The following is a 14136-nucleotide window of genomic DNA, read 5'->3' as shown; positions in this document are numbered from 1 at the left end:
AACTCACAACCTTTGGGTTACGAGTCCGACTCTCTAATCATTAGGCCACGACTTCCCCTATTCATTTAAATGAATAGTTCATCCAAAAAGGAACATTTGCTGAAAAGTTACTCACCTCCAGTCCATCCTAGATGTAGATGAGTTTTTTCTTCATCAGATTTGGAGAACACTTGCTCACCAGTGGATCCTCTGCAGTGAATGGGTGCCGTCAGAATGAGAGTCCAAACAGCTGATAAAAACATCACAATAATCCACAAGTAATCCACACCACTCCAGTCCATCAGTTACCGTTGTTTCAGCTTAAATATGAGTCTATAATCCATAATAACGCTTCCTCCAGTGAAAAAGTCACCTGGTCTGAATCAGGAGAGAAATCTGCACAGATCAAGCACCGTTTACAAGCCAAAACAGTCCAAAACAGCTCTAAACGAATATGTGGGTGGATTTTGATGGGACAGACAACAGGAGATAGACTTTTATCACTGGAAAAGTGTTATGGATTTTGGCCAGAAGCAACATTTTGAAGTTAAAACATCTTAATGATGGATTTGTTTCTTGTGGCTTCTCCAGATGTTAACTGATGGACTGGACTGGAGTGGATTACTTGTGGATTATTGTGATGTTTTTATCAGCTGTTTGGACTCTCATTCTGACGGCACCCATTCACTGCAGAGGATCCATTGCTGTAGCAAGTGATGCAATGCTACATTTCTCCAAATCTGATGTCATCTACATCTTGGATGGCCTGAGGGTGAGCACATTTTCAGTGAATTCTCAGTTTTGGGTGAAAGATTCTTGAATCATTCACTCAAACATGCCAATTATGTTGTCATTCAATTTATGTATGGGTTATGTGTGGGTTGTTTGCAGTATTGTACAGTTGTGAACAATCCTTTAACATACAATGAACTCATTTAGTACATTTCCCAACTAGGGAGTGTGGAAACTAATGCCATTGCCCTACAGTTTACAGGTGGGGCCCTAGAAACCCATGAGATGGTATGAGTTTACAAAAACATCTCACTGACAGGATTGGGCATGACTTATAAGCAGAAACAACATGTTTAAAGCTCCACATATATCAAAATAATTATATCTGATAGTCCTGACATCATATTATGCCTGTTTATGTCATCCCCTAAAACTTTCCAATCAGTTATGGGTTTATCAAGGAGCTAAAGACAGCAGCACGACTAAGGAACATCAACAATAGGGTTTTTGTGACAAAACCTCAAACCTCATCAAAGAACATTTTGTAAAGTCAAAATTTCAACTATTTGAGTTCAAATCAAAGCTATTGGCATAAATCGTGTCAAGCGTAGTGATGACAGCATCATGTTTGCACACCTAAATGTGAACTTATAACACCCAAAATGACTCAACGCTGTTTATTTGGTTTCATTTGATTTATTTTACCTTTATTTAAACAAGTAACTTCAGAACATGATTCTTATTTGCGATGACACCCTGGTTGAGAATGCCATGGGAAAAGCCTTTTTAACTTGAGACACTATTATTTATGAATAAAACAATGCTTTGGTGGGGGGGGGGGAGCAATGCTACATGCAAATTATAAACTTTCAATATTTAATTACAATTTCTGTTCTGTACTTTTTTTTGTATAATGAACAGCTGCCTGGCTAATCTTTATATTATTTCAAGGTATTTATATTTTCTTACCTTTCTGGGTAAAATAACAGCACTACTCGCATTTAATCTGACGTAAAAATAATTTTTAATCAATAACAAGAGATCACAAAAATCACCCTGCGTTAGTAGTTGACATCAATTCAATGTCAGAATTATTATACATACTTATAATTATACCCCACAGATAAACTGTGTTTATTACATAACACATACCCACACCCACCTTATAAACTACACAAAGTAAGCCAACTAACAGTAACAAGTTAAATATTGTTTAGAAAAATAATCCTTTCTAAATAGGCTACTTGCTGTAATGCCCCTGTGGAGATCATGTTATAAACTGTCCTCAAAACCTTTTACCCGGACTTTCATTATTATTATTATCATTTTTTTTTTTTTTACTAATTTTAAAATGGCCTTTATCTATAGATTTTATTGTTTTATTCTTGTCCTAAATCTTACATCTATAAACTAATGTTTTACAAAAAGAGGCAAACACATTTTTGATGATTTATGTTTTACATGATTTATATACATTTTTACAGTCATTTCCACCAACATTTTGCCAGTAATGTTTTTGTTTGCTTATTTCAATTGTCAGTGAAGAGCTTCACATATGATCAAGGTAAATATCACTTATTATCACTTACAGAATATTTGATTGTGCATCATTTCTAATCAAGCTGAAATTTGTCTGATTATACAAAAAGCTTGTTGTGTCTACATTAAAAGTGAGTAGTGGAATTCTTGTTGTCCTCGTCGTCCTGCTTGCCTCCACACATCCGTTTCCGTGACACTTGCTGTGTGTGTGGTGATGATTATGATTATTATTGTTTTGTTTAGTTTTTTTAACAGGGTTTTTAAATGTCACAGTGACGTGTGAGTCCTACTTCCACTAATTAGCCAAACCACAATTATGATTACGTAATTTTCTGCCTTGCATTCAGGATTGTTTCTTCAGCTATGCACTTTTATTTCCCAGGGCTGATTTTTATTCAAAGTAATTTTTATATATATATATATATTTATATTTATTTATTTATACTTTTTTTATGAAGATCATGTTATAAACTGTCCTCAAAACCTTTTACCCGGACTTTCATTATTATTATTATCATTTTTTTTTTTTTTTACTAATTTTAAAATGGCCTTTATCTATAGATTTTATTGTTTTATTCTTGTCCTAAATCTTACATCTATAAACTAATGTTTTACAAAAAGAGGCAAACACATTTTTGATGATTTATGTTTTACATGATTTATATACATTTTTACAGTCATTTCCACCAACATTTTGCCAGTAATGTTTTTGTTTGCTTATTTCAATTGTCAGTGAAGAGCTTCACATATGATCAAGGTAAATATCACTTATTATCACTTACAGAATATTTGATTGTGCATCATTTCTAATCAAGCTGAAATTTGTCTGATTATACAAAAAGTGTGAAAATACTAGCCTGTTTTTTTATGCTATCTAGCAAAAAAAGAGCCAGTCAGATAAAATGAACACTGCATTGGCTGTAACAGTGAGCTTGAGCTTTATGCAATATTTAAATGAGAGTACTGAAGGATTACAGTAGTATTATACATTACTCAATTTGTTGGTTTTGTCAGTGTCAGATGTATATAAACTTATCAATAACAGAAACATGAGTTTAATTACAGGGTTTATAATTTCAGTCTTGCAGGAGGGCTGGATTTGGATAAAAGCCTGGGCGGGTTTTTAGGGTGAGGCATCATTTATTAGAAAGACACCCATAACAGACGATTCATTCACCTCAGACACAAGGGAAAACTGCTGATTATTCTAGTTAAAGCTTTTGTTGAACACTGTTCATTAGAGGTACTTTTCTATATGTTATTTAAATAGAACCAGCAGATATTTGTGTGCAGCGATGAATAAGATAATACTGTTATTTAAACTATTGCTATTTCTTGCTCAGCTTGTGAAAATGGAGCCTTTGACTGCAGCAAACACACAGTTCTCTCTAAACCTGTTCAAGAAGATCAGCGGAGGAAACACATCTGGAAATGTGTTCTACTCTCCGATCAGCATCTCCTCGGCTCTCGCCATGGTGTCGCTCGGAGCAAAAGGAAACACAGCGGCGCAGATGTTTAAGGTGATCTCACACTTATGCATTTTTTATGGCCAGTTGTTTTTCCTTTTATCAACAAGAGACAAGTGGAATTTCAAAAATGTATTATTAATATAATCTATTTTTGTTCCAATTCTGCATTCATTCAAATGGAATTCAAATTCAGGAATTGGAATTTAAAGGAATTCTCAATTCCATTTGGAATGCTGCCACATTCCTGCACTGAGATGTGACTAATGTGGGATTTTTCCTGGGATAATGAGCTTTGTGTTTGTACAGACAAGACCATCGTGGTCTCATGTTGCAGTTTCACTTAAAGGGCAGGACACAGAAAAAGATGGTCATTCTGGGTTGGGCTGTTTGGATTTCAGATATGACTAAATGCTCAATCTGTGTCGTTTCAATTTAATAAATAACAGGATAATACTACTGTGTGTGGAGTAAATCAAAATGGTGGTTGCTGCACTATTTTAAACTATTTGAGCAGTGCATTCACAATAGATGTTTAAGTTATCAGAATAGTGAGGTTGCCTTTATTAATAATACTACAAAAATGCTGTGTAGGTTTTGGGCTTTAACAATCCTGCCAAGCCTGATGCCGCGACTCCAGCACCTCATCAACAAGCCCAGAAGCCCCAGATGCCCTGCGGTGTCAAGGGTCAGCATGGACCGTCAATGACGCAACAAACCCAGAAGTTTGAGCTACCTCCTGAACTCAAGGTTTAGTATAAGTATTTATATGAAACATTAACCTCATGACTTGCAATGACAGCTGTATTTGCCAAGGTGGTGCATGTAGATTTTGATTTCATCTAATTGAACTTGATATTATTGATGCAAACAGAAATCTCCTGCTCAGCCCACACCTGGACAAAAAACTGAGGAGCAAATTCATTCCAGCTTTAACAAGTTTATGAGTGAACTGAAGAAACCAGGAGCGCCGTATGTGTTGAGTCTTGCCAACCGCCTCTACGGAGAGCAATCCTACCAGTTTGTTGAGGTAAGACTCAAAGCAAATAATTCAAGGTTCTGGAAATGTCCTCAACTCAAATTTCATTTGCACTCCAATCGATTTGCTATATTACAGAAATTCCTTAATGATGCAAAAAGATACTATGAAGCGGGACTGGAGGAGGTGGACTTCGAGATGAAATCAGAGGCTGCACGACTTAACATCAACAAATGGGTGGAGAAAAACACACAAGGTGAAAACCAGCATTAATCTATTCTCAATTATAAAATTATCCAACCAGGCCAGTTCAAACAAATGCTCAAAGTGACCAATGTACATTTGTATTTTAGGGAAGATCAAGGACTTGCTCCCACAGGGATCCATCGATGAGATGACGAGACTGGTCTTGGTGAACGCCATCTACTTCAAGGGGAACTGGGAGAAGAAATTCCCAAAGGAAGCCACCAGAGATGGACAGTTTAAGCTGAACAAGGTGAGATTTCATGTTCTTATTTTCTTTTTGAAATACAGTCATTTAAGTTGCTCATGCAGTAACAGTTATGAAATAGGAGTTGTGACTTGTTTCCATTGATGCTTTGCAGAATCAAACTAAACCAGTGAAGATGATGCAACAAAAGGCGCAGTTTCCTCTGGCTTTAATCCCAGAGATGGACAGTCAGGTTCTGGAGCTGCCGTATGTCGGGAAGAATCTCAGTATGTTGATCATCCTTCCTAACGAGATTGAAGACGAAACCACTGGCCTTCAGAAGGTGAGACAACACAGATTCTGCTCCCAAAAGGGGGTTTTCACAGAAAAGCCATACAAGATCCATCTTGGGTTCCCCAAAGAACCTTTAAATGAACAGTTCTTAAAAGAACCATTCTTTCTTAGTGTGAAGAACGTTTTAATGATCTAAAGAACCTTTTGTGAAATGGAAAGGTTCCAGAGATGCTAATGGTTCTTGTTACGTCCCGCTCGTTTAAGATTGCAACATAAAAGAGGGATCAGACAACAAAGTCTAATCAAAGCAAATTGTTTTATTACATTAAACTATTACAACAACAATTAATAATGACAAACAATAAATGTAACAGTTCGTAGTCACGGGAAGAAGGAGGCGGGAACCGGCGAACATTTAAACAAAGCTTTAATAATAAAACAAACACAAAAACAGCGCGACTGTCGCACACAAACAGAACCAAAACACAAAATAAAATCCAGGCCTGGTCCTCTCTCCTCCAACACTGTCGTCACTCCTCCTTTTATCCTTCCGGAGCTCCTCCGTGGGACTCGAGACCGGTGAGTGGTGCAGGTGTCGCGCATTAGCATTTACTCCACCGGCCCCTCTTGTCACAATAATCTAGGGGTATTAATGAAAATAATTAAATTAATATAACAACAACACTTTAACTACATAATATAAGAAATGCCAAAGAAACAAACAAGAAAAGAGTCAGAAAGAGACACTCCTGAGAGAACTATCCCACCAGAAGTGCCTCCCCAAATAACTCAGAACACTCTAAAATACTCAAACTAACAATCAATTAACAGGTTGACAACCAATCAAAATCTTCCACTCTCTGCTCCAATAGGATCAGGAGACTCAGGGTTGTCACACCTCCCACTCCAAAAGGAGGTTCCCTAAAGAACCGACAAAAGAAAACAAAACTATGCACAAACCCATAACACATACTAAACCCTAATATATATATAATCACATTAATACTCATCTCCATAAATTCCACTCTATTCTACTCTTGGATTCCTGGGCCCTAGGACAAGGATAGAAAAAGCGAGTGAAAAAGTAGAAAAAAAAAGAAAAGAAAAGAGAGAAGAGTGATAGAGAAGAGGTAACCCAACACCAATGGGATATCTTACACCTGTGAGAGAGCATCAGCAATTATGTTATCCTTACCACGTATATGTTTAATCTGTAAGTGGAAAGGTTGCCGAATAAGGCTCCACCTCATAAGTCTTTGATTTTTGATCTAAGAAAGTCAACGGATTACGGTCGGTATATACAATGATAGGACCACAAACAGAGCTTAAATAGACCTTGAAATGTTGAACGGCTAAAACAAGGGCTAAGGCCTCTTTTTCCAAAGTAAAATACACTTGCTGATGACGATTGAAATTTTTCTAAAAGTAACTGACCGGATGTTCGATTCCATTGGAGTCCTCTTGCAAAAGAACAGCGCCAGCACCATAAGCGCTAGCATCAACCGCAAGTAAAAATTTCTTCTCAAAATTTGGAGCAATTAACACAGGAGCGTTGGCCAATAACGACTTGGCATGATCAAAGGCACACTGACCTTGTTCTGACCATTGAAAACATCTCTTTGGGCTTAACAAGTCAGTCAACGGGGCAACTACACTTGCAAAGTTTTGACAAAAACCTCTATAATAGCCCACCATCCCGAGAAATCGCCGTAATTCACGTCGGGTAGTTGGAGTGGGGAAACTACAGATAGAGTCAACTTTAGCATTGATGGGTTTTACACAACCCCGGACGACTACCTTACCCAAATATGTCACCGTGGCCTTGCCAAATTCACATTTGGCAAGATTGATAGTCAAGTTAGCTTTGGACAACCGCTCAAAAAGCTCTCGAATTTGTGTGAGGTGTTCCGACCAAGAGGAACTGTACAGAACAACATCCAGGTAAGCTTCACATCCGGACAACCCAGACAACACTCGATTTACTAACCGTTGAAATGTTGCGGGAGCGTTTCGAACCCCAAAAGGCATAACTGTGTACTGTAAAAAACTATCAGGTGTAATAAAAGCAGATAATTCCTTAGCATGAGATGTTAGTGGCACTTGCCAATAACCTTTCAGGAGATCGAATTTGCTGACAAACTGCGCAGAACCCACACGGTCTACACAGTCGTCAATTCAATTCAGTCAAAGAGTTAAGCTTCCTGTAATCAGTGCAAAAATTATAAGAATTATCAGGTTTACTCACTGAAATTCAGGGAGAATTCCAAGAACTGAAACTAGGTTCTGCTAAATTATGAGTAAGTAAGTAGTCCACCTCTTTCTGAAGCAACTTCCTTTTTATAGGATTTACTCGATATGGTTGTTGTTTCACAGGTTGAGACATGCCAACATCAATGTCATGTTCAATTACATGAGTTTGGGTAGGAACGTCAGAAAAGAGAGAGGGGAATGAACTTACCAACGTAATTATATCAGTCTTCTCTGGTTCACACAAATGAGACAAATGACAAGCTAGATTAGCGAGGACTTCAGAATTGTTGAGGCGCCCCTCCACTACACCTCGAGAAGGACCATTTTTCTCCTCCAAACTGTCAACCATCTCTGCAGATGCTGCTGAAACACTTGGATCTACAGTCTCAGTAGTTGTTACAACATCAATAGACAAAAAAGGTACAGGACTCACATAAGGTTTCAGCAAGTTAACATGACAAACCTGTGTTTTCTTACGTCGATCAGGCGTGTTTAACAAATAGTTGTTATTTGGATAACACTTAGTGATCGTATAGGGTCCAGTAAACCTAGCCTGGAATGGACTAGTCAAAACTGGTAATAAAGCAAGCACTTGATCGCCTACTTGAAAACTTCTGGGCTTAACCTTGCGATCAAACAACCTCTGCATCTTTTCCTGAGACTTACCTAATTTTCTGAGAGCAATAGTTCTAGCTTCATAGAGTCGATAACGGAAACTACTCACATAGTCTAAGACATTCTCAGGTGGATCAAATGTTTTCCATTCATCTGCCAAGACAGCAATAGGGCCCCTAACAGTGTGTCCGAACAATAACTCATTAGGGCTAAAACCTGTGCTCTCTTGCACAACCTCACGAACAGTTAACAGCATCCAAGGAAGTCCATCTTCCCAGTCACAGTAAAGTTCAACACAATACGATCTCAAAAGTGACTTAAGAGTCTGGTGGAATCTTTCCAGCTCTCCCTGGCTTTGAGGGTGATAGGCACTCGAGATATTGTGTTTAACTTTGAGTGACTGCATGACTTTAGAAAACTGTCTGGACATAAAATTTGAGCCCTGATCAGACTGAACGGTTTTTGGAATGTCAAAAACAGACATAAAACTCGTTCAAGCCTTTAAGATCGACTTAGTTGTTATTGATCTCAGAGGATAAGCTGCAGGATAACATGTAGACTAACACATCACAGCGAGTAAATATGCATGCCCAGCCTTTGATCGTGGTAAAGGTCTAATGCAATCAACAATCAAATGTTTAAAAGGAGTGGTAACCACAGCGATAGGCTGTAAAGGAGCCAATGGAACTTTTTGATTTGGCTTTCCAGTCATTTGACAAGTATGGCAGGACCGTACATACTCACTCACATCGTGCTTGATTCTAGGCCAGTAAAATTTCCTCAAAACTCTATCATAGGTCTTTCGTACCCCCATATGACCAGCAAGGCCCTGATGTGATAGCTTTAAAATGGCCTGACGAAAAGTAAGAGGAACAACTATTTGGATCCTAGAATCAAGTGAAGAGTCAGAACTCACAGGCTGTCGTCTACAAAATAAACCATCTTCAAGAAAGTAGCAAGGAAGGGAAGTCTTATTTTCTCCCCCACCAGCACCAGCGACTAAAGAAGACAATTCTTGAAGAGTTTCATCGGCCTGTTGTGCTTTGATTAATTCCTCTCGGGTCACACCATAAAGTGGAGACAAAGAACAAGTGTTAACATGGTCATCCATAATAACTGGACTTTCAGGAATGGTAACAGATATTTCAGCGTTGTAAACATCAGGCTGGGACTCTTTCACAGTGGTCACGTCTTCAAATTTAGTACATGTACTAGGTTCTGTTGGAGAATAATTTTCAGAAGCTATAAAGGTGTCACCAAGAATGCTCTCAGGTTCATCAGGCACACATTTCTTAGCCATCGCTCGAGTTATCGCACATGCAGGGAATAAATTTAGACAGTCAGAAGACCCATCCAGTTTCTCTACATCAGAAACTACGATAGGTGGAATGCCACCATCTGACTTCTCCCAGACATTTCCCCCAGCTAAATCATTGCCAAGTATGAACGTGACACCAGGGACAGGAAGCATAGCACGTACTCCAACCACCCCATCGCCTGATACAAGTTTAGAATTAAGGTGGATGCGGTGTAGAGGAACTTCCATGTAACCCATTTCAAGCCCTCTGACCAACACATGAGTTCCAGTGGCATTATGCTCAGACAAAGTCAAAAGTCCTTCCAACAAAAATGATTGTCCCGCCCCAGTATCTCGGAGGATGCGAACAGGCACAATTTCATCAGAGTCAGACAAAGAAACACCCCCTTCAGTGAGAAATGGCGCAAAATCAGTACAGTTTTTAACATTCTCCATCTCAGTAATTTCCATGCACTTAACCTGCTTGTTAAACTGAACAGGAGAAGAGTTCACATTCGATGTAGAAATTAAACCAACAGGTTTAACAGCTTTCTCTTTCTTTTTGAGAGCAACACAGTCTGAAATTTTATGTCCTGGCTTTCTACAATAAAAGCAAACCATCTCACCTTTTGTGCGTATGACTGAACTATTGTCAGCAGAAGTGTTTGACACAGCATTCTGGCGTACAACCATTTATTTTTCTCAGAGACACTCAGCTTAAATTTGCTCAGATTATTTAAGTGACTAGCAGACACATGACGAGTAAGAGCAAATTCATCTGCCATAAGAGCAGCATCGAACAATTTAGTCACTTTGTGTTCATTTAGATACATCGCAACAGAACTTGGAACACAATTTTTAAACTCTTCCAGAAGAATGAACTCTCTAAGCTGTTCCTTTGTTGCAACTTTTACGGATGAACACCAACAGTCAAACAGATTTCCTTTCTCTCTAGCAAATTCAAGATATGTGCACTTCTCAGACTTGTAATGACTCCTGAATTTCTGGCGGTAGGCCTCAGGTGCCAATTCATAAGCATGCAAAATTGCAGACTTTACAATTTCATAGTCACCACTTTGTTCAGTAGTCAGCGCTGAATACACCTCCTGTGCTCTACCTACTAAAACACTGCAGCAGCAGGGTCCAGAACTCTCTAGGCCATTTCAGGGACTCTGCAACACGCTCAAAATGTTGGAAATACTTCTCTACGTCCTTCTCTAAAAATGGCGGCACTAGTCTAATGTTTCTATAAACATCAAAAACAGGTGTAACGTGCACAGACTCATCAGGTGACAGGAATGGGAGTTTCAACTGTTTTTGCATTCAGCTCCAACTCAAGTTTTCTTAACTGAAACTCTTTCCTCTCTTTCTTTCTCAAATTGTTACTCAAGCTTACTTAACTCAAATTGCTGTTGTAACTTCTTAAACTCAATATCCTTTTCTAACTCTTTCTTTTTTAGCGCGCAAATGTCCCGCTCAGCACGAAATAACTGACGAAATAAATAAATGAACACATAACTGTTTCTCCTGCAAAGACATCTCACTAAACTTCACATTACGCTCGGGATCATAAAGAGGAGAGGTTAAAGATGTATCAGGGTTAACAGGTGGAGTTCTTACCTCTAAAACACCCTGCTCGACAAGCGCGTCTTTCACAACTTTCAGCAGCGTCTTTTTAAGTTTCTTATCATTACTCTTTACCTCCACACCAAAACGCTCGGCATCTGCGACAGCTCTTCCTTCGTACATCTTTCCAACAATATTTCCGAAGGAAACGCGAAGAAATCCTCGATTACCGATGACATTTCTATTAGAAGAGGCAGCAGAGCAAACACAGCAAAACAAACACACGTGAGACGCCGTTAAACTAGTGCGTGAGATGCCGGTAACCTAGAGCGTTGGAACTACAAATCCCATCAGTCACTTTGCCAGGGATCATCACATTCACGCTCCGGGTCAGAACACTACCGTAGATAAGATAAATAAAGACTTACCACAAGTCATTCCTCAAATTAGCTTCGTACTCGGTAGATATCACAAACACAGATGTGGAGAAACAACAAAAGTTTTACTTTAAATGAAAATGAGAGACTTCAGTTCCTAACTATAAACAGAACTAACTAAACCTACCTGCTCTTCAAAGGTGTACCGGACTCGTGGCAGCATTTAAACGCTGAACTCGAGGACATTTGGCATTACAAACCAAAAGCCAGAAGTGTACCCCCAACAGAGATTTAAAACCTCCGCCCAGAATAACCTTCAAAAATAATTAAGGCAAAATAACAAACTAAAATAACCAATAGTGTCTCGATGGAAGGATTAGAAACCCAGCTGAGGACACTCTAACTACCTGAAGTCTCCTCATTTACAAAGGCAAACACACTGAAACACTATGCATTTCTTATATATGTAGCAATCCAAGACGAGCGCCCAATTCTATGTTACGACCCGCTCGTTTAAGGTTGCAACATAAAAGAGGGATCAGACAACAAAGTCTAATCAAAGCAAATTGTTTTATTACATTAAACTATTACAACAACAATTAATAATGACAAAAAAAATAATCTAGGGGTATTAATGAAAATAATTAAATTAATATAACAACAACAAAACTTTAGCTACATAATAAAGAAATGCCAAAAGAAACAAACAAGAAAAGAGTCAGAAAGAGACACTCCTGAGAGAACTATCCCACCAGAAGTGCCTCCCCAAATAACTCAGAACACTCTTAAATACTCAAACTAACGATCAATTAACAGGTTGACAACCAATCAAAATCTTCCACTCTCTGCTCCAATACAATCAGGAGACTCAGGGTCGTCACATTCTTCATTGAACCATCAACGCCAACAAAGAACCTTTATTTTTAAGAGTGCACTGTAAAAAAAATTCCGTAAAATTTACGGTAAAAATCCGGCAGCTGTGGTTGCCAGAATTTTACCTTAAAAAATACGGTAGCAACGTTTTAGGTTTTACGGTTTTAACTTAAATTTACAGTTAAATACCGTAATTTCATTAACTGATATAATGTTAATATACCAACCTATTGAAGTACTGAAATCGGTTTTGTACCTTTGTAATACACTGATAACCACCAAATGCAGGTGGTGATGATAAATTCACATGATTAACCAAAGCACATCACAAGCAGCTTTTAAATAATATCATATATAGAAGGTGCACAGTGTCATTCACACGAACACTAAACACCATAGTGGTAACACACATGAAACTGAAATAATGCAATAAACATTCATTTAACAACATTAGGTGTAACACACAACCCTAATATACAAAACTGATAAGAAAAAACAAAGAAGAAACATAGTTATTTAAAAAAAAAAATTTTTTACAGTCTTTTACGTTAAATTCACAGTCATTTTTTACAGTGTGTATATGGATTGTTGTTTCATTATATGTTTATGGCAAATACATGTGTCGAGTTCTTAGTATTCATATTCATACCATTTTTATTTCTCATCCAGCTTGAAAAGGCACTGACCTACGAGAAGCTCATGGAGTGGACCAAACCCAGCAAGATGCGTCAACAGGAAGTTGAAGTATTTTTGCCCAGATTCAAGATGGAGGAAACTTATGACATGAAGAGTCTTCTGCGCAGCATGGGAATGGAGGATGTTTTTGATGGGCAGAAGGTGAATCTTTCAGGCATGTCGCCTAACAACAACCTGGTGGTATCGAAGGTGATTCATAAAGCCTTTGTTGAAGTAAACGAGGAAGGAACCGAAGCAGCTGCAGCCACCGGTGCTGTCGTCGTCATACGTTCATTTGCACAGATGTTTATTGCAGACCATCCCTTCCTTTTCTTTATCCGACACAATCCCTCCAATAGCATTCTGTTTTATGGACGCTTCTGTTCTCCTTGAAGATGGTAATGATGAAGTGATGATTCTGGCTGCATGTGTTCCTCTAATAAATAAAGTCTATTAAATAATTGAGTGAAATTGTCTGTATTTATTTGACAGCACTGACTCTTGAGTTCTGGTACAAAAATAGGCATAGATAGCTCAGGTTTGATTTCAATTCACTTGCATAGTCATATACAATACATAATTATTAGGCTATATGACTATATAATTATATCATTTTACAACACTTAAAATTCCTAAGTATTGCACAGTGACACCTACTTTCAGCTGGGCTTTACACACATTATGATTAAGAATGACTAATTATGAGTAATGTAGTTATTAATCTTTCTTTAGTCCAGGTTTGTTTCTTCTGCTACACATACTTGTATTTGATTTTTATTTAGGATAAACAAAGAGTAAGAGCAAAGAGCAATCAATTCAAGTTTGATGCTGTTCCACATGGATAAACCTATCAATGAATAATAGAAACATTTTTTTTTATTATTATTACAGGGGAATTTTAAAACTGAATTTACAGGAAGGCTTGACTTGGATTAAAGGCTAATCATTTTAGGGCGAGGCATCATTTATTAGAATGACACCCATAACTGTTGATTCATTCATCTCAGATACACTCAGGATACTTGTTTCATTTCCTCTGATTATTCCAGGTAATGCTTTTTCTG

The 14136-nt window shown here is 38.0% G+C and overlaps 1 protein-coding gene across 1 annotated transcript; it reads left to right on the top strand.

The window, feature by feature from the left end:
* The first annotated feature begins 3435 nt into the window (after window positions 1–3435).
* LOC107671448 (leukocyte elastase inhibitor-like) lies at window positions 3436–13502 on the top strand. The gene is made up of 8 exons (XM_016464371.1): window positions 3436–3493; window positions 3594–3770; window positions 4311–4466; window positions 4591–4746; window positions 4834–4951; window positions 5049–5191; window positions 5301–5468; window positions 13067–13502. The coding sequence occupies exons 2-8, from the start codon at window positions 3603–3605 to the stop codon at window positions 13463–13465; spliced, it is 1308 nt and encodes a 435-aa protein (XP_016319857.1). The 5' UTR covers window positions 3436–3493; window positions 3594–3602; the 3' UTR covers window positions 13466–13502.
* Window positions 13503–14136: the final 634 nt, after the last annotated feature.

Source organism: Sinocyclocheilus anshuiensis, unplaced genomic scaffold (assembly GCF_001515605.1).
Source record: "Sinocyclocheilus anshuiensis isolate Anshui unplaced genomic scaffold, SAMN03320099.WGS_v1.1 scaffold552, whole genome shotgun sequence".
Taxonomy (NCBI): Eukaryota; Metazoa; Chordata; class Actinopteri; order Cypriniformes; family Cyprinidae; genus Sinocyclocheilus; species Sinocyclocheilus anshuiensis.
Note: the sequence above shows the minus strand (reverse complement) of the source record. Positions and strands in the feature narration are given on the sequence as shown.